The 22234-nt window shown below is 33.7% G+C and overlaps 1 protein-coding gene across 1 annotated transcript in view; it reads left to right on the top strand.

Annotated features, from left to right (window-relative positions):
- RSRC1 (arginine and serine rich coiled-coil 1) overlaps positions 1 to 22234 on the top strand; it is a 419086-nt gene that overhangs the window by 172970 nt on the left and 223882 nt on the right. The window contains exon 5 of the mRNA XM_017890529.1: positions 13405 to 13441. Coding sequence (XP_017746018.1) covers positions 13405 to 13441 — 37 coding nt within the window. The remainder of the gene's footprint in view (positions 1 to 13404; positions 13442 to 22234) is intronic.

Raw genomic sequence — 22234 nt, forward strand, 5'->3', positions numbered from 1 at the left:
TCATGGTGGGAGTTTAATTGGTTCTTGTACAATAAGTATAAGAATTTGTAGATTTTGAGAGGAAGAGAATATTGTTTTAGGTAGATGAATGGATGAGCAAAATTATGGAGGTGATAATGAACTGGTTTAAGAAGAGTTACATATTGGCAGAAAATTGTTAGCCAGGTAAAGTAGATTATAAAGAGGGCAATGACGTAGACTTGGGATATGAAGACATCGATGTTAGGGAGAAGGTATTGGAGGACTTTTGGTGATTGGTGATAGGAGCCAAAACTACATAGACAAAGTGGGGATACATTATTGAGGAGTTCACCATTTCTGTTTGTCTCGTGCATTGCGAACATAACTGTGTTCATTATCTCTATTTCATATTCTCCATCTCTAAATTGAATTAATCTGTAGCTTAGATAATCACATACCAAAATTAGATTCTATTTGTATTAAATTATGTAGATGGTATAAGGGTGAACAAAAATGTAGACAAGGTTTTCAAAGTGAACACTAGAGGTAAAAGGTATGTATATAAATAATTTATGATTATCGATAACAGGAAAAATGTGAGCTGAATGTAGACCCAGAATAATACACTACTCAATAAAACTGCTGTGAGGATTTTTTAAAAAATATTTTAAAAATTGGACTAATATTTTTTTCATGGAAGACACTTTAGAATACATATAAACAATTAGAATGAACAAAAGAAGCACTCATAATTCCACTGTCAAATACTGTTTACTTTTGGTTTATATCTTTTAGAAAACACACATGTACCACACTGTACACATGGATGTATAAAACCTTTCCTCTTACATTTTGTAACATGCTTCATAAAAAAAAAAAAAACTTACTATAGCACAAGACCATTTTGTGAAAATATATAACTTCGTCACAATTTTTAATGGTGATACCGTTTTCTGTTGTGTGGTTATTATATTTTATTTGACAGTTTGCCACTATTGGGCATTTAGTTCTTAGGTTTTTTTTTTGTATTAAATACAATGGAGTGATTAATATTTTGTGAATGTATCATTGGGATAAACTTAGAGAAGTAGACTGTGAGGCAAAGGCTTTATGTGTATTATTGAGCATGTTGATACATTCTCCCAATTGCCCTCCAGAAAACCTGGTTATTTTCTGCTTCCACTGGCAGTGCATGAGGATACCTGATTCTCAGCACCTTTGTCAACAGTGGAACCATTATCATTTGTTTTCACCTTTGCTTGTTTGCTAGGTGAAAAATGGCATTTCCTTTTATTTTATGGATCTTTACACTATAAAATTTTCCTAACTATATAAATGTGTTAGCTATTTATACAGTATTTGTTTTGTGAATATTGTAAGAATTTAATGAGAATGTAAGTGTAAATGACCAGGTTCAGCGCCTGGCATATAGTAGCCTATCAATCAGGGTTAGTGTTTATTGTTACTTGAATCTTCACCACTTTGCCGCCTCTTTCCTAATCATGTTTCCAATTAAGGAGTAAAGGAATATTGTAAAATCTTGTTTTATTCTTGAGGTTATTTTTAGAGTTGACAGTAATAAATTCTCCCTTGACTAAAGTTTGGGAATTGAATTCAAGTTTCTAGCTGAGCGGTATGGTGTGATCTACTTAATCTCTCTGAGCCTCATTTATCTCATCTATGAAATAGGTATAATAATTACATCTCTTTATGATAAAATCATAAGTGTTAAGTGAGCGAATTATGTAAAGCGCTTGGTACAGCACCTGACAAACTGTTCAGTATTTCCTCACAGGTGGAATCTCTGAGAAGGTCAGTTCACTTAGACAAATACGATGAAAATTTAAGTGCCGGGAAGTGCAAAGAGGTCTTTAGGAAATTGCAAATCATTTGACTTGAGCAAGAATCTTAAATTGTAGGCTGAGGAGTATTGGGGACCGTGCCGGGGGTGGTGGAGAATGAACAGACACAAGAGACAAAGACAAACAGAGAACATGGCGGCCGCGCCTAGAGCCTCCGCCTCACTTTATTTATTCTCCATAAATCCCACGTCAGCAAAATAACACAATGCAAAACAAACTTTCTGCACCCAGATGTAACCTTCTGCTTAGTTCCTTGTCTCTAAGCTCTTTCTTATTTGTCTGCCTTCTTGGCGCCTACTAGAGTTCATTAAAAGTTCAACTAGAGATACTGTCCTTGACTACTGGAGTTCATTAAAAGTGCAACTAGCTAGAGATACTGTCCTTGAGCCTTATCTATTCTTAGCATATTGTTTTCAATGGCCCCTGCAGAGGAGTTTGATTCATTAAACAAGGAAAGACTTCATTATTATTGCCCAGCACTATTAAATGCTTACTTGATTAAAATTATACCTTAGTTTTCAGTTTCCTGTTGAGTTAAATAGGAGAACAGAAGTTAAACAGAACAAAAACAGAAGAGAAAATCATCAGAAGACTTTAATAATTGAAGACTTGGATAATCAATTTCTGAGTTATTCAAACTTTGCTGTTTTCAGGAAAAATATCCACATGTTGCACTTTTCCCTCAATTTTTTTTCTCCACCCAAATGGAGTCTCACTCTGTCACCCAGGCTGGAGTGCAGTGGCACGATCTCAGCTCACTGCAGCCTCCGCCTCCTGGGTTCAAGCGATTCTCCTGCCTCAGCACCCCGAGTAGCTGGGACTACAGGCATATGCCACCACACCTGGCTAATTTTTTGTATTTTTAGTTGATACGGGGTTTCACTGTGTTAACCAAGATGATCTCCATCTCCTGACCTCATGATCCACCCGTCTCAGCCTCCCAAAGTGCTGGGATTACAGGCATGAGCCACTGTGCCTAGCCTTTTCCCTCAGTTTTAACAGCTAAAGACGTAATAGGATATATTTATTACCTTCTATTTGGGATTGTTGACTGTGTTGCATATGGGAATATATTGCTTTTATGAAACTATTGGGACATAATTTTATAGCAGAATTTTTGGAAGTAGAAATTGTATTTTAAAATTACATTTAAATTTAGATTATTTATAATGTAAATTTAATTGATATTTAAATATTTGTACTTATATTGAAGTACTAGAATGCATGAATTTATTTATGATTAAATAGTGGAGATGAAATATACTAGGTTTATTTCCCCTTATAAAAATTATTTAACCCCAGTTCTGCAAGTGAAATAAACATTGTATAAAATCATCAATGATTTTTAAATCTAAAGATTATTCTTTTCTTATACTCCAGTTTTATTTATAAGGATAAATCAGTTTTATAAATAAAACTCCAGTTTTATTTATAAGGATGAATGTCTGAAAATAAGGGATAAGTTAACTTATTGTACATCTGTATGCAGAATAGTATGCAAACATTAAAATATTATATGCAAGTATATTATTGACACCCAGAAGCTATTTACAATATAAAGTAGTGAATACATTTAAGCTATATAACAAATCAACCATGGTCCCATTTTGTAAGAAAATAATTGTATTTGTGCGTATTCATAAGAATGTCTGGAGGAAAAAACAAGGACATATTGAAGCTATTATCTTTGGCTAGTAGGGTTTCAGGTAACTTATTTTTTCTTCATTAGAACCAGATGTGATTTTGAATTTTTCTACAATAAGCATTTATTATTTGCTGGGTCACTTGTAGCCCATGTGGCACCTTTGTGCATATTATACAAGATGTCTTTTTCCTGTGAATGCATACCAGTATATACTGTTTGGCCAGGGCATATAGCTTTTAGCTTCCACTTGCCCCCTTGATTTTTTTGTTTTTTTCATAATGAACAACATGCACAACTGTATGTGATGGACCTAAAAACTTACATTATAAAAATTATTTTTAATTAATTAAAGTTGTATGACCTTTTAATACATCTTCTCTGGGCAGATCACTCTCCATACTTGAACTCTGCCAGGTCATGCTGGACCTTTGAGCTCACTCTTCCTGCCTCCTCTCTTCTATGTACTCAGTCTACCCAAATACAATGAATCCTTCAGGATCTAGCTAAAATTACCCTTCTCTTTGAAATCTTTTCCAACCACTCTAACACATCTGGTCATTTTCCTTTTTATGAACTTTCCTTGAACAAGGTCAAGAGCATGGGTTGAAGTGGGGGTGATGGTGAATAGCTTGCATCTCACCTGCTAACTCCAGACAAATGGCCTTGACTCCTTAGTAAAATGTGTTGAGTTGCGTCTGGCCTCAGTTGGAAAGAGAGTTGTCGTTGATGATAAGTGTTTGTCCTGCATGTGAGAAATACAAGATAGGTAGCATGTATCACATGCCCTTTCACTGCCTGGATTGGATGCTAACTATTTTATATACCATCTTCCCTCAGTATCTGTGGGATATTGATTCCAGGGCCTACTGCACATACCAAAGTCGATGGATTCTTAAGTCCCTGAAATGAAATGGCATAGTATTTGTCTATAATTTATGTTTTATATCTAGATTACTTACAATACCTAGTACAACTTAAATGTTATGTGAGTGGTTGTTATACTGTATTGTTTAGGGAATAATGTCAAGAATAAAAATCTGCGCATGTTCAGTACAGATACACGTTCCCCCGCACCCCGAATATTTTTGATCTGCGGTTGGTTGACTTCATTATTGTGGATTCACAGATAGGGAGGACTGACTGTACTAGCCTTGGTTTGACAACACAGTTTTTAGCATCTGAGGCATAGATGCCATATTTCTTCTTGCTTTTTTTCCGTTGATGATGTTTATGTTGTTATTGTTTTTATTATCCCCTCAGAATTTATGGTGGAGCTAAGGGAGCTTAGGAAATAATGTTTCTGTTGTACTTCCTTCACCTTGACATTTCAAGTCTGTTTCTGCTATAATTTATCTTGTGTCTAAAAGATTTCTTTTATTGGTTCTTTTACATCAGCTCTACTGATGACAAATTTTTAGTTTTCCTTTGTTTGCAACTGTTATCTAGAGCATGACTTCAGAAATATTGAAATCTCTTCTCCTTCCCCTGTAGATCCTTTCTATGAACTCTGTTTATTTGACTGGTTTTAAGTGGCAAAACTAATCCATACCAGCTTAAGTGTTCAGCTTCCCATTAAGCCAAGTGTGTATCGTAAGTCCTTGGCTGTTTAACATATTTAATTTAAACTTGTCCTGACATAGTGGATGCTCACTAACATTTGTCTATAAAACTAAAGGATCTTAAAAAGAAAACGAAACACTTAAATTTTGTTACTATGGTAGACTTATCTGTGCAAATGATTTATAGGTTCTAGAGCTTTTTTTATTACCAATAATAATCAGTCAGATCAAAAACTACTTGTAAAATGTAAACATCTGAAAATCATCATTCTGAACCATAGTAACATAAGAATATTCATTTAGAGCCGCTAATTTGCAAGGTGTTCACCAATCAAGAGAAAAGTGCTCACTTCAAGAGAAAAGTTAGAATTTAAGAATTCTAACCAAACCTGCGAAGCAGAAACTGAGAATTTCAGGAAGATCTTTGTGGATCAGAGTACTGACATTAAGCATTTTTTAAAATTGGGTTAAAATACAAAATAGAAAGTATTTTGCTTGCTTTTCCCAACACACTGTACCTTCTTGCAAATAGAACATAAGAATGTGCTTATATCAGGATATCTGTAGTGTTCTATTGGATGCTAGCCAAAATTTATCTATTTGTCCATCCATCCATCCATCCATCCATCCATCCAAGATTTGATATTTGAAAATGAGACTGACTTTCATTTATGGGTATTACAGTTGAAATGGATTTCAAGGCAATTAAAAAAGCTGAAACTTATATAAAGATTTTTTTTTGTTTTGGAAGTGGAGTATAGTCATTTGGTCCATTATTAGGCTGTTGTATTGAACCAGTATTTACTGAGTGACTTCTATATTATATGCTGATTATCTTGTTAATTTGTGATTTTGAATGTAAGGTGAGAAAAATTTGAGAAATATGTAGCTGAACAAAGACCATGAGTAAATAGTAGAGCTGAAATTAGAACTCAGCTTTTTCTTAGATTTATATTATACCAAACTTTTATTCATCAATAACATTTGATACATAACAAAATTTAATACATGTAAAATGCTTTCATTCTTGTTTGAGATGGAAAATGTAGATTTTAATAATGTATGTAGTCAGGCTTTTATAAGCCTTCAGTGACATCATGTAAAATCCAACTCCTGTAGATTTTGCTTTATGAAAGAAAAAATACAGAATTACCCATGATCTTAGCTCTTATATCCATAGAAAACTGCAGCATACTAATCTTTTAAAACTAAATAATATGTTTAGTTGATGATAAAAAATCTACTGTACATTTTTATTTCAGCCAGGTGTGGTGGCTCACACGTGTAATTCCAGTTCTTTGGGTGGCTGAGGTGGGAGGACCACTTGAGGCTAGAAGTTCAAAACCAGCTTGGACAACATAGCGAGACCCTACGTATCTCTACAAAAAATAAGAAAAAAACTAACTGAGTGTGGTGGCACATGCCTGCGGTCATAGCTACTTAGGAGCCTGAGGATGGAGGGCCACTTGGGCCCAGGAGTTAGGGTCTAACTAGATGTTTCTATTGGATTCCAGCCTGAGTGACAGAATGTCTCAAAAAAAATTATTATTTTCACTAGTTAACTCCACTTTTCATAATTACTGTGTATATACACATTTTTACATAGGATAATACATATATTACTGATTATAATTATATTTAATCTTTTATTTACTAAGGACTTATTCAGTGGAATGATACTTTAATGCTACTTCAATTAGTTACGTGATTTATGGTTTATGAGTATTTTATAACTAAACCCTCACTGGAATTTTGGCTTGCTCTTTGAAATGGTTTTGGTTTATATTTATTTTGTTAAGTTTCTACTCATCCCCCCAAAAAAGTCACTTTTCTTTTAGATATCTTTTGTTTCTTAAAATTGTTTTTAAGTAATCACTTTTATAAGTAAATCTATAATAGATTTCGGATTGAGATAATAGGGAATGATGAGAAAAATTGTCATTACTTGACTGGGAAAATAATTTAAGTTATTTTGACAAATGCAGATGCAAAATAATAATAGTAAAGGAAATTGCCATCATCAGAAAGAATAGTATTTTTTCAAAATAAATATCATTATTAAGTGTGGCTCTTTAACTTGATTCCTCTAGACTACTAAAAACCTGAATGTTCACTTGGTGTGATGGATATTGTTCTTCTGTTTTAAGAAAAGGAAAGAAAAGTCAATGACTTTCTAGTAAGACTAGATCTAAAAAATCTTAGTTTTTTTGTCTACGAATTTCTTAAGAGGACATAAGCTTTATTATAGCAATAGATGTTAGACTTAGAGTATATTTCTTTTGGAAAAATAATGAAATTTGTTTCTAACAAAGGGAAAGTAATACCTAGTTTTAATTTTTTTCTTGCCCGCCATTGCATGATTGATACATGGCATCTTCTCACGCCTAAGATTGAAACTATCAGGTGCTGCCTGGTTTATTTAGGGCAACCTCAGCCTTTTCCCAGTTAATTTTAAAATGTCTGCTTCATACATGTTGAGCCACTGCATTTCCTGCTTTAGAGCCTGGTGTTATGCCAACATTACTATCTGTGCTGCCTCAACTACAAATTGGATGAACAGCCTATGACACTTTTTCAATATTATTACATTAAACCAAGTGGATTTTGATTGATAACCTAATATTCAACTAATGCAGAACATCAATCATGGCAAGTATATTAATTATTTAATATTGCAGTCTAATTCAGAAATCGATGTGCTGCATGAGGGGAAGGGAAACTCATGGTTCCCAGAAGATTTAAGACAGGGAATGATTTAAAAAAGACCTGCTGTACTCCTGTGTGTTAGTTCGATACAAATCTTTATTCATTTGCCAATAATCTCTTCCCATTTTCCACTTCAGGACCATTTTATCAGTTTTGAGACCTATAATTGAATTAAGTCTGCTTTCAGCACAGGGCAAAAGGAGTTGCACAAATATTGATGAAGTCATGACAGGGACAACCCAAGAGACAGACCACTAAAGAGGACAGGTTTTATACTGTTTGTTGTAAGATCCTTCTATCAATGTCTTGGATGTTGCCTCTCTATTTTTTCAAATTCATTAAAACTTTTAGAATCACTTTTAAGACTTTTGTGTTTAAATATCCTCCATCATAATAACATATCTATAGTTTATTTTTTTATCTTCATCTACATTATCCTTCTTACTCTTTCACAGCAACCTGGTATGTTAGGTAAGGCAAGTAAGCCTCACATCATAGGTGGACAATCTGAGATTGAGAAAAGTTGGATTTTACTCAAGCTCACATGACTATTTTGTAGTAGTGTTTAAATTTGAGTGTAGGCACTCTGCTTCTAAAACCAGTATTGTATGTCATACTGTCTTGTGTTGTATTTATGTACTCATGATGCTTTACCTGTGTTGTTTTGAGATGGTCATTCTTCCTTATCTTTCTGACCAAAGTAAAAGTAAAGAAAACTGATTTTCATGGAGAACTTGAGTAAACTTAGGTGTCCCAATGTGATATGTTAAGCTTTATGTATATGCAAACCTTCCAGATATAAAGGAAAACTTACTGGTTTATCTTTCACTAGACTAGAATATACTTAAGTCTCTGACTCTCATATATGTTTATATTACCTAAAATTACCTTCTTTTCATATATACATACATACATATGTATACATACATAATACATACATATGTATGTATGGGAGTAGGGGACTTAAATGTATTTTGTCATTAAACCATTAAACTTGCTGCCCCAGCTTTCTTTTGGTTCATATTTGCCTGGAGTCATGGGAAACCTTTTTTTGGGAAACCCTTCTGAATCGGTTTGTATTGTGTGTCTTTTGTAAATAATACATTGCTGGATTTTGTTTTTTTATCCAATCTGAAAATCTTTTCTGGGATTTCAATTCCAGATGATTATGGATGAACTTTCTCTGGTTTTCTTTTTAGTTATTGATTACTTAGATTACAATAATTGCTCAATTCTAGGTCATCCTTTACGTGCCTTACCTTGTTGATTCTTCCTGAATTTATTTCCCTTCTTACCTGCATTATATTCCTCAAGACTTCTTTTAAATAATGTCTTTGTGTGGTGAATTTTCTGAAACCTTGCATGCTGAGAATTTCTTTATATTTATTTGTATTTAAATAATAGTTTATTAGCTATATGTTAATTGTTGGTTCACAGTTCTTTTCCTGTAACACTTTATCTTGAGAGTTATTATTACTCCATTGTCTTCTTGTCTTCACTTTAGTGTTGAGAAATCTAATATCAGTGTTATTCTTCCTTTGTGTAGGGGACTCCTTTTTCATTCCAGAAGCTTTTGACTTTTCTCTTAATCCATTATAGTCTTAAATGTCCGTATAATATGCTTTGCTGTGGATTTTTAAGCATCCTTTTCAGCACTCTATGTGTCCTTTCAACCTGAGATTTGAATATTTTTATATCTGGGAAATCTCTGTCATTATTTCTTCAAATATTTCTTCTCTTTCATTTTTTTTTAACCCTCCTTCTAGGATTCTCATTATATAGATGTTAACACTTCTACTCCTGTTCTTAATTCTATCAATTGTTTGTCTTGTATTTTTGCCCCCTCCCTATGCCTTCTACAATAGTTCTTCTACCCAGTTTTCCAGCTTATGAATTCATCCTCTGTCTGTATCTATTGTGTTTTCAATCCATCCTCTGAGTTCTTTATTTCAAATGATTATGTTTGTAATACCCACTATCATATATTGGTTCTTTTTCAAAACTTCATTTTCATACTTAGATTTCTAAAAATCATCTCTTTGAAGATGTTATTATGCTCACATTCTTGTTCATTCTGTTTTCTCTGGATCAGATTATTATTTTTTTAAATTCTGGTTTATACATCTTACAGTTTTCCTTGTGGGTTCATCTATTTTTTCCTAACAGCATTTAGCTGCCTCAGATAGTAATTTTAATCTAAAAGGAGGGGTAAAAACCTGAGATCTGACTTGTGCTTCTCCAGGATAATTTAAAAACTAGAGTGGACAACCTCTAGTGTTCTAGTGGAGCCTCAACTACTTTCCCCATTGTGGCTCCCACACCCTCAAAAACAGTAAAATAAATAAATAAATAAATAAATAAATAAATAAATAAATAACCATCCACACCCTACACATGTTCGTGCACATACATGCACCTGTGCCTTCCTCCTAATACTACTGTTTTATCTCAGGCAGCAGCTCAGTGTTGCAAATTGCCTTGCTCTTTACATGGGTTGGAGATAGAGTGGGACTGCGTAGTACTGCTCAGAGACCTGAGCTGGTTGCTACTGACTCTGTACCCAAGCTTGTAGTTGTGATTCAGATGTCATATCCTTAAATATATTGATTCAGTCATTTTATTGGGTGCCGGAATATAAAAATTAAAAAGATGGAATGCATATCGTCAAGGAGTTTTCACTTCACTGGTGTAAGTAGGAAAGTAAATTGGCATTTATAAAATACTGTGATCAGTTCTGTGATGGGACATGCCCAGAGTGTTATGGAAACATATAGGAAGAATTCATTACGTGATTTGTGGGAAAGGGAGGAGTTTTCCCCAATTGAAGAATGGTTTAGGATGAGTCCTGAAGGGTGGATTTTTGTTAGATAGGGAAGATAAGAGGAGGCTGGGAGGAAAGGAGCATTTTAGGTAGAGGGAGAAAGTGGTTCATTGGTGAGTGAAACCAGGTTAGTAGCTTGTTGTGGCTGCTGTTGTTACTTTTCATGTAATGTAGCATTGACAAGATAACAGAGGGAATAGGTAAACTGCAGTATGGTAAGATATTGTAGATTTTAAGAAGAGAATTGACATAAGTTTACATTTTAGAAAAACGTTGCTGTGTTAATGGAGAATGAATTGACATGGGACAAGACAGGAACTATTGACATTCAATAAGAGGATATTGCAGCAATTTAGGGAGAAAAGATGATGGACTGAAATACCATAAAAGCTGTGAAGATAGAAATTGTTAGATCTAATGATAATTAAGGATATTGGATAGCCAGGGCCCTGTAGTTGATTACATTTGGTTACGTTTGATAGCGAAGGAAAGGGAATGTGCCAGGAATAATGTCTAGTTTTCTCTCAGCCATGCCATTCAAAACATTTTATAAATATCTTTTAATTTAAAGAATTACTTAGAAACATGGCAAAGCAATAGCCTACATTTTCTTTTTGTTTTAAAGAACAGTTTCTTGTCCTCATTCTAAAATACAGGTATCTCAGAAAATTAAGTGATTTTCCCTAAGATTGTGGCAGACACAGTTGACAGCAAACCTACCCTAAAATGAGACTATTTACAGTCTTTGTTTATCCCATTTTGTGTGGACATTAATAGGTTTCTTTCAGAATTATTTAACGTGTATGATGATGAGATGCTGCATCAGACCCTCCTGGCACCATTGTATGACATACCTTAACCTTTCTAAAATCTGAAATATTCTGATAAAGCATGTCTAGTCCCAGCTATTTCAGATACTGAAGTATGGACTTATACTTTGAATCTGATCACTTGTGTTCTTTTTATATTGCAATATTATTTTCTGATAAGAACCATTTTGTGACAACGTAGCTGTGGGAGAAAGCGAAGTAGATGTGTATTATATAGCACAGACTCTAAGATAGATTGCCAAGTGAAGATACAAAATGGGGTGTATGATATGCTTCTATTGTGGATTTCAACAGACATAGAAGGGGGACACACACACACACACACACACACACACACACACGAGTGCATAGAATATCTTCAGAAGGATAAACCAAGATTGAGAACTGAGAGTCAGTGATGGTAGGAAGACTTAATTTTATTTATTTATTTGTGTGTGTGTGTGTGTGTGCACACACACTCACATATATGTTGCCCTGTTCAGATGTTTCACTATATGTTACTTTTTTGTTTAAATTTTAAGTTATACAAATAACTGTATTTGAATGTTCTTGTGAAAATGTAAAGATTCATTTGACTTCCAGCTCTGATAAATGCATTAATTTTGTAATGATAAAGTATAAAATAATTATTTATATAGATAGTAGCCTTCTCTCACACCTTGCAGTAATTTATTCCTATCATTTGTCAGTACGACTACAGACATTAGAGATTAAATAATGAGTTTCAGAAACCATTAAATATCTAAACATTGAATATATAGTTTTGCTAAGATTGCCAGAAGCAGGAAATACAGAAGAGAATGGCTGAAAATTAGTGCTAATCAGTAGAAGTGGGAATTTACTCCTAATATATCAGACTGGGCAGTGAGAGCAAAGATTGGAAGCCATGAGTACAGTTTTCCAGCAGCAAATCTGAAGGGAATAAAAATGGAGAAATTTGGAAAGATAGTATAGCAAGACAAAGGAAACAGGTAAGTATGTCTTTGGCAAAGAAAAAGTAGAAGACAGAAATAGAAAAGAAAGTTGAGACCTCTCAGAGAAGCGAGGAGATGTGGGGAGAAGATTAAACATCATGAATATAATAATGTTGTTTATTGTTGGAGGATTTATATTAATAATTACTTTCTGCAATGTGGTAGGATTATTTTTTGTTAAAAAAGGTAATGCTTGGTACGTATAATGGAACTAAAATACTGCTTGATCAGAATGAGAAAAGCCAAAGTTCATTTGTCGTAAATAAATTGGTACAGATTGAAATTAGAAAAAAATTTAACTGTTTGCCACATTTCAACAAATCTATATTTAAATTATGTTTGTTACATGTACAGATACTTGTATTTTTAGTTCCATAAGCAGTCTCTTTTACAGTAAAAAGCAGGAAATTTAATACTTAAAATATATCATGATATTTGATGTTTATGATTTCTTTGGTGATATTTTCTTTTTTAATATTAAAACGATCTCAGGTCCTGATTTGTAGTGTACATTAAATTCATAAAATTAATGACAGAAAATAGGTTAAGATTTAGTTATTTAGCTATGTACTCACTAATGTATTCTTTATGTGTACATTCTTTTTATAAAAATGTAACCATTGATGGATGGATATTTGAGAAACCAAATATAATAAAATGTAAGTTGTAGAATATGGGTGGTAGATAGAATCTGTAAATTTGAACATTTTCATAATGTTGGAAATAATAAAATAAACAAAATTTCTAATAGAAAAGCTAGTGTGAAAGGAATAGATAACTGTGTGAAGAGGAAAATGATGTTTGTGAGTTCTTTATGTTTTTTATTGACTGAAAAATCTGAAACTTCTTTTAGTGAAATACCAATTTCGTGGTATATCTAATATAAATTATCTGTTCACTTTTGATAAAATTGTTTTGTCCTTAAAACAGTGTTATGAACATAATACATATGAAAATTACAAGGGTTTATAAAACATTTTTGAGGTAAAAAATTAGAGCAGACAAGGATTTAGCAACTATTTAGAACTTTTATTCTTCTATTTTAGGGAATCTGGAAACATCAAAGCTGGATTAGAACATCTGGTAAGTTCTAATTTTCTCTTGAACATTTGCATCATCTTTGATATCTGCATTCTAAATGAACACTTTTGAATGAGCTTTGAATACCTTGTATTGAGAAAGTCAACCATTTCCCAAAGGGTCAGCTTACTGTTATTATGTGAAGGCACTTACATTTTCATTTCTCTTATCATTTCAAGGGAATTTAAAAAATTTTTAAATTACTCTTTTTTGATGTAGAGATGAAATAAAATGGATGACAATCCTTGGATTGATGCTTGCTTTAATTATAAACAAAATTGTTTGGTGTAGAATTTTGGCATATCTTGATCTGATGAAAACAAGCTTGTGTTTTAAGAAAACAATCAAATATTGCATGCATAAATACGGTATGTTTTAGCAATTTAGCAGCTTTGAAAGAAGTGCACAGCTTTGTCTTTCCTCATGTCTTTGCTTTATGAATAATGCATTGGTTTAAACTACATTCAGATTTAGAATATAAAATAATTGAGATGCAAAATTTTTGGTTTAAGTAAACATTTTAGAGAAAAGTGAAATTCAAACTGATTTAGCATTAAAATCTGTTATTGATCAAAAAATTGGAAAACCCATACAATTGTAATATGTCTGAAGTTCATTGAGCCCACTGTATTGAGTGTTTATTACAACATTAAGTAGTTCATTTAAACTGAGCATTACAGAGTCATCCTCCAGTTTCTGGTCAGATCCAAATGTTGAATAATTGATGGTACAGATTCTTTTGTAAATACAGTCTAAGTAGTTTTTTAATGCAAGACTTCGTTCGTATATCATACTGTAGCTTTGTTAACTATTAATGTACTTTTGTTCTGCTTCCACAAAAGCAAACAGTAGAAAGAGACAGCTTCATTTTGACTTATAGCAGTTTTTTTTTTTACAGGAATTTTGGTTTTCTTTTACAGCTAATGGAAACTGAGGAAACCTAGACTTTTAAAAGTGATCCTAAAAATTAGAGATTAATTATTTAAAAGGAGGATATAATAGAAAATTTGAGCTATGTGTTTGGGGACTAGAAGTTAGTAAATAACATGCTTATTTTCATCATTAAAAAGTATTTCCTGAACCACCGTTTATCACTTCATAATAGCACATAGATTTAGGACATATGGACATCAGAATAAACATGTTAATCTGTAACATCACATTCCAGTATCAGTTAGGGGCTTACAACAAGGAAGAACAGCTATCATAGTGCCAAAATGAGGTATCTTTTATTTTTTATTTTATTTATTTATTTATTTTATTTTAATTTTTTTATTTTTTTTTTGAGATGGAGTCTCACTCTTTCTCCCAGGTTGGTGAGTGGTACGATCTCGGCTCGCTGTAACCTCTGCCTCCCAGGTTCAAGCGACTCTCCTGCCTCAGCTTCCCAGTAGTTGGGATTACAGATGCCCATCACCATGCCCAGCTAATTTTTTTGTGTTTTTAGTAGAGATAGGATTTCGCCACATTAGCTAGGCTGGTCTCAAACACCTGACTTCAGGTGATCCGCCCGCCTCAGCCTCCCCAAATGCTGGAATTACAGGTGTGAGCCACCCGGCCTGAGGTGTCTTTTATACTTTTGTTGTAAATTATTATTTATTAAAAAGACTGTATTTACTTTGTTCATGTTCTTCAGTAAATAAAAATGCCTTTGATGTTTTACTAGTTTAAATTTTGTACTTTTTATACTTACTAGTGGCATCTCATTTTCAGTAACTATTTCACACGTTTATATTGTACTCATAATTTTATCTAGCAGTGGTTTTTCTAGCCGTGCCTTGGGCTGCCCGGAAAGCTCTCCAAAGCAGTTGGTACTGCAGACTTCCACTACTCACTTTAACCAAAATAGTTCCACTTTTAGTTATTTTGTAAACTTTTGAACTTTTTAATAACATTTCATCTGAAGAAAGAGTACTCTGGCTAAAATTATTTTAAAACTTTGTATAAAACATAGCTACTCATTGAAGAATAATTGTATATTAAGTATTCTTCCCTGTTTTTGACACTAAGTTATATTTCATTTTTACTTATGTCATATACCTCAAATATATTTCAAAGATAAGCATTTTGGGAATAAAGAGCCGGGACTAGCATACAGTTAGGGAGTAAGAAGCAGATGACTTGAATACATTTTATCTTAGTTGTTTGAAAGACTGTAACTTGATGTTGTAATTGACCCACTAACTGTGAACTATTAACAATATTCATCTATCCGTCTGTCTGTTAATCCATCCATTCATCCATCTTGCATTTTACATTAATAATACTCAGTAAAGTCAGTGATGTTATGAAGAATACCTTTATAAACCTTTCTAAAAAGGTTCATGCCTAAAATGGAGCTAACCTCACAATTTATGGGTTGAGCATTAATGAAACTTGTTCTGTCTAGTACCTGTGGGCGCCTGAGGTTTGTGTCTCTCCCTTTCACTGCTGAGCTGATTGTTTAGAGCCTTGTGGCATATATGTAGCTCTTCTTTGAATTGGCTGTATATCCAAATACAATTAGAAGTATATTTTTGAAGAGATCAGTGTTAAAAAATATATGATAAAATTAAAATGAGAAAAGCACCCTGTACATTTAGAATTAATCTCTTTGTATAGCTTTCTTCAGTCTTTATTTTTTAAAAATTATTTACTTAGATTATCATAGAGAATTAGCATTGTTCTAAGGGGATAAAAGCCAATATACATTTTAATAAGTTAAGAAAAATTACATATGTCACTTGTATACTTGCTACCAGGTAACGTAGTTGCCCTGTTTTTGTACTATATGTGTATATACTCTTCTTGGTATATAGTTAGATGTAACCCTGAAAAGGAGAAAGCAAGTGTGGATCTGTGGAGAAAAGAGTGGAGTAGGTGGACTGTTCCCCTGGAACCTCTTCAAGGACTGATTTCCTTTACTTAAGTCTTTTACAATCTCCTAAACCGTTGATTCACCGTCTCTGTTTTTTTTTTTTTTTTTTTTTTTTTTTTTTTTTTTTAAATCATTTATTTCTCTCAATGTTGCCAGGTGATCCTGAGAACTGTCCTAGTATCTCATTTTCCTCAGCTTAAATTTTTTATAATATGCTGTCCAATACCATCTTATTTTTCTTTTCACAAACTCGTTCACTACCCATAAAGTCTATGCCTGTTTAAAGTTCTAGACTGAGACTTTGAAGGCTGCTGCTCTGTTATCTATTGATGATTCTTGTCTGATGATTGCAAAATATAGATTTTTCAATTCTACTGCTGCCTCCATGTTACAGCCAGCATTCTACAGTAAGGAAGAGCCCACCTTCCTTATTTTATTTATCTATTAGGAGTAAGGACTCATGATTTTAATTTTATTAAATAGGTTATTGTCAATTACTTTCCTTATTTATTTTGATGCTCCGATTGTCCCAGATTTATCAAGAGAGAATCTTTTCATGATGGCTTCTGAGTTCTTTGGGTTTTTTTTTGTTTTTTTTTTTTTTTTGAGACGGAGTCTCGCTCTGTCGCCCAGGCTGGAGTGCAGTGGCGCGATTTCGGCTCACTGCAAGCTCCGCCTCCCGGGTTTACGCCATTCTCCTGCCTCAGCCTCCCGAGTAGCTGGGACTTCACAGGCGCCCGCCATCTCGCCCGGCTAGTTTTTTGTATTTTTTAGTAGAGACGGGGTTTCACCGTGTAGACCAGGATGGTCTCGATCTCCTGACCTCGTGATCCACCCGTCTCGGCCTCCCAAAGTGCTGGGATTACAGGCTTGAGCCACCGCGCCCAGCCAGCTTCTGAGTTCTTGTAACAAGTGAGAACCCTGACTCCTAATAACACCAATACAGTTACTCCTTTGTTCAGTCATATAATGTACATAAAATAGTTTTAGAATTGCTACAAGCATACTTTGAGTAAAATAACCCTATTAAAAAGAGTTCAAGATTTATTTGCAGTTCCTTTTCTCCAATGAGTATAGTTATGTTATTCATTTGAAATATAGTTGCATTTATTTGTTTCTCTTTGCATTCAATTTAGGTGTCTTTGTACCCATTCCTATTGATTTAGTTATGTTTGAACATGTATGATGTTAACATGCTTCCAGAGGTCAAAATTATACACAGTGGTATTCTCAGAGAGGTGTGTCACTCTCTTCCTTTCTAGCCTGTTGTCTTCCACCCCTTGTAAATAGCCAATTTTATTGACTTCTAGTTTATTATTAATCCTTTTTTTTTTTTTTGTAAAACTGTGTGTGTGTGTATGTTCTTCTTTTTTCTTTTTTTTTTTTTTTTTTTTTTTTTTTTTTTTTTTTGCTTAACAGTGTATCCTGGAAAAATCACTGTGTGTATCATTATATTTATTGTGTTTCTTTATTAAGGGTCTGAGATTTTAGCCTACTTGCATGTCTTCCACAGTTGTATAGATGCTGGCAGAAGATATGAGATTCCTGGGTCAGAGGCAAAGTGGTTTATTGCTAACAGCACAATGGGTAGCACATGCTTCATGTGTGTATAGATTTTCTTGACCCTCAGGTTCCAAGAAGTAATGCTGCATACTCAGTGGGTTTGTGTCATAGCTCAGTGCCTATAACTTTTTTTTTTTTTTTGCCTATAACATTTTTTAAGGCTTAAAGAAAATGAGTGAAAACACTGCTTATAGTGTTGTGCTTAATTAGATTTTATAATGAACTTAAGAAAATAATTTTTTAAATTTGATGAATAATCACTTACAGATAAAAGTCCTTCTGATAATAACCCCAGGATTATATCTTTTATCACAGAAGGGTTGAAGGAGTGGAGGTGGGTGGTTATTAGATGTTGCTCCTGGCATTTTTTTTTTTTTTAATGCTGCTCCAAAGTTGTAGAAAGTTGACTCTGAGTTCTTCTTGTTCTATCAAAGGGTGCTGACTCGCTGACTCCATGTTTTTTTCTTTTTTCTTCCTTTTTTTTTTTTTTTTTGGAGATAGGAATCTTGCTTGGTCTCCCAGGCTGGAGAGCAGTGGTGCAATCTCGGCTCACTGCAACCTCCACCTCCCAGGTTCAAGTGGTTCTCCTGTCTCAGCCTCCTGAGTAGCTGGGACTGCAGGCACCTGCCACCATGCCCAGCTGATTTTTATATTTTTACTAGAGACGAGGTTTTACCATGTTGGCCAGGCTGGCCTCAAACTCCTGACCTCAGATAATCTGCCCTCCTCGGCCTCCCAGAGTGCTGGGATTACAGGCATGAGCAACCACGGCTGGCATCTCCATGTTTTTCCTACCATTATGTTTTAAAGTTCTGGATAATGTAGTGAGTAGTGATGCTTATTGGACTACTGAATGGGGATTCAAATGTTTACTTTCAGCTGGGGGGTTTAATGAAGTTAACACGTTTTTGTTTTTCCAATTAGGAAAAAAACATAGGAGATAGAGCCTTGCCATTTGATGACAATACCGCTATTATTATTTTATAAGCAAAAAATGATGCTATCCTTTTCTCTTGGGAGAAGGATTTAGATCAGAAAATATTAAGTTGAGCTGTATGAAAAATTTTACTTTTTTAGGTCAAAATAGTTTCGTGGGTTGTTTCTGGCTTGAAAGAAGGACAGCTGTGCTATGCCCCCTTTGGCAAGGAATGAAATGAATTATCCTGATCAGTATGATGTTTCTAAAGCTTCCTTTGTTCTCCTTTCTGAAAGTCAAATAAATAGAAGTGGCTTGTAGTAACTGTACAGAGTGATCTGGGGCAGTGCTTCACCATCTTTAATGTACATTTGAGTCACCTGTGATTCTTGCTTAGAGCACGTTCTGATTCTTTGGGTCTGGGGCACAATTTGAAATTATGCATTTCAACAAGCACCTAGGCAAGGTTAATGCTGCTAGTTCAGTGACCACCAGAAAGAAAAATACATTAAAAGGCATTCAATTGAAAGACATGTGTCCAGTGAAGAAGGCTTTCTGAATCTGGTGAAGAATCTAGGTGTTTTCCTTGTACTCATTGAGTATTATTCTGCAACCTATGAATGATTGGTTGGGTGTTCATAAACCCAGGGGAAGGAGTACTCCAAAAAAGTTTATAGAGGGGCAAAAAATTCATCTTATTTTGCAAGAGTCAGACATTTGTTTTAAAATTTTTGGTTTAGATGTTAAGTTGTATTTTTCAGGACTGGAGTTGGAACCTAAGACTAATAATACCTTGTTAAGCTTTAAGTGGAAAATTAAATGAATGATAATACATCTTTTAGTGAAAAGGGTTACAAGTGTTTACAGCTTTAAGTGGGATTTGTTTTCTATTAATAGTTGAATAGCAAAAGAACTCTGGAGCCATACCTGTGGGTTTTGTCTCTCCACAGAGGTCTCATTTATGTTTCTTATATTGTATAACATTTGAGAGTGATGACCTACTTGTCCTTGTGGTCAAGTAACACAGTCTGACCATTTTAAGTGTTGAAAAGCAACCATCATTAATAGTTTGTTTAGCCCATCAGTGGTTTAGAAGAATATAGTTCTGCTTGCCAGAAATGTAGGCAGGCCCATTGCTATTAAGTATTCATCAATAATGATCAGGTTCCAATAAAAGCCCTTTCCTTTCTGTTTTAGACTATTTTACATAGGACTTGAAAATCAAACTGCCGTATTTCAGTTTTCAGACTAATAGCTCTATTTAACACAAGCATAAACACAGTTAATGGATTATTATCATACTTTTGGAAATTCAGTTAATATACAACATGAGCTAGAAAATGCAAAAATAGATTATAAACCCTATTCTAAACTTTCGTCTATGGCATTTTAAATATTTCAGTTTTAGCTTTATATTTTCTTGCTGTGTTGTGAAAAAATGTTTTTGACATTTGTCTAAATGACTTTGAGAGTGTATTATCTCAAAATGCACTAATGTTACCCATATACTCAATAAATTTATTAAACACTGATTAAAAATGTTAGCTCATGTCACTATTTAAGGATTTCAGCATAATAGATGCCTTTCCTCCCAACATTTTAATTTATTTTTCTCACCTAAGACAATATACATTTGAGGTTTAGGGTAAAACTGCATATTAAAACAGACACTTTCCTCAAACTGTGATCATGAGATGAAACAGCATAAAGTTTTTCTTCTTTCAACGAGACCAATTCCATAAATCTTTCTCTTTCCTTTTAACAGACAGTGTGTCCTATGAATGTGTGCAAATTAAAATACCTTTAATGTGGATAAAATGTTAATGTCATGTTAATGTCATATTACTGTCATAATTTCTTAGGCAGTTTACAGATCTTAAATCTGAGGACTGGCATATAATCTAGTCATAAACAGTGCCGTGTCAAGTGATCCATTTCTCTGATACATTTTGATGAGTTACAAGTTTATTGAAAATTGCTTCTGTAATAAATGATTAATATTGTCCAGTCATTCAAATAGCATGAACTTGGGCCCTTCTCTGCCCTTCCCCAATTCCTCCTTTCACCCTCTAGAGAAAGATCTGTGTGTTTTATAAGACACAATGGTTTTTAAAATGGTGAGGAAATGGTGGCAGGCTGATGTTTAAAAAAAAAGAACAAGATGTCATGCAATTTTCATGATATTGTTAATAGTCTCAGAATTATGTTTAATATAGATCATTTTTTTGACTTTTATGCACCTGAGGTTATTAAAGCTTTTAAAAATAAAACTATTCTAAATGCATTAAAGTAACCCCCACTTCCCATTACTTAAGGGTCTAAATATCAGACCTTCTTGAATATTGTATTCTTATTACTGTTTTTTGTATTAGGGTTCAAAACACTGTAGGCTTGCCTTCATTGCAGGGCATCCCATGTGGTACCTAGTTGTCATTTCAGGGGCTTTGTTGGGATCTAACTTAAGTAACTGTAGAGAGAGAACTAGCAACAGGGATAACAGCATTGCTTTCTGTTTCTCCAGTCAAGGTATTAGGAGTTAAGATGGAGAACGCCTTTGCCACAGTGGTGTCTTTAACCACAGTTATTACCATTTGCCCCTGAAAAATAGCATCTGTATTTAATTTTAACATACACAGCCTGTTTATTTTAGGAAGAGCACAGCACAAGGAGTCAGAATACTGTGATTTTACTGTACAACCTCTGGAAAGGTACACCGCTGCTCTGTTTCACTTTTTTCATTTTCCCCTTACTTATAGTGTTGTTAAAATAGTGTGTGAAAATTTATCAAAGCATAAGACTTTCTAAAGTATATCAGTATTTTTGTAGAGAAAGAAAAAACTGTAACAGTTCCAGTTAATGTAAGTAGCTTAACATAGATAAAAACAATATCTTAATTCCAGTATACCCAGAGCGAACTATGAGAACATTTTGTCCTTTATCTGTTTATATCTTTACCTTTTTAAAAACTTCATTATATACTTTTAAATATTATAAAGTACTTTACTACATGTTCATTGTAATATGTCAAAAAACTGATACATAAAAAAATGATTATATCTTTTCCTACCTGCCATCAATCTTGTCTTAATAGTTACCACTCATCTCCTGTATCCTTCTCTATTTTCAGGCATATATATGCATGTATTACTTAGCTTTTTGTTAATTTGTAAAAATACAGTTATACTATTTATGGTACTTTACAACTTGGACTTTTTATTTGTTTAGTGCTAGATGCAAGATATATACACACGTGAAGCTGGTTTTTGCTGGAATTCTGTCAAAATTTGCAAGTTAATGCTACTACTTTATCATTTAAAGCATTTGTAGGGAAAATTTGAGGACCACGTAATTTGTCTTTTATGGCGTCAGCACAGACTCAACTTTCTTTTTACTTTGGTTACCTTAATTATAGTATGTGTAAGAATAGGCTTATGATAAATTTATTATAATCAATACAGGA

This window comes from Rhinopithecus bieti, unplaced genomic scaffold (genome assembly GCF_001698545.2).
Source record: "Rhinopithecus bieti isolate Rb0 unplaced genomic scaffold, ASM169854v2 scaffold_17971, whole genome shotgun sequence".
In the NCBI taxonomy this organism is placed as follows: Eukaryota; Metazoa; Chordata; class Mammalia; order Primates; family Cercopithecidae; genus Rhinopithecus; species Rhinopithecus bieti.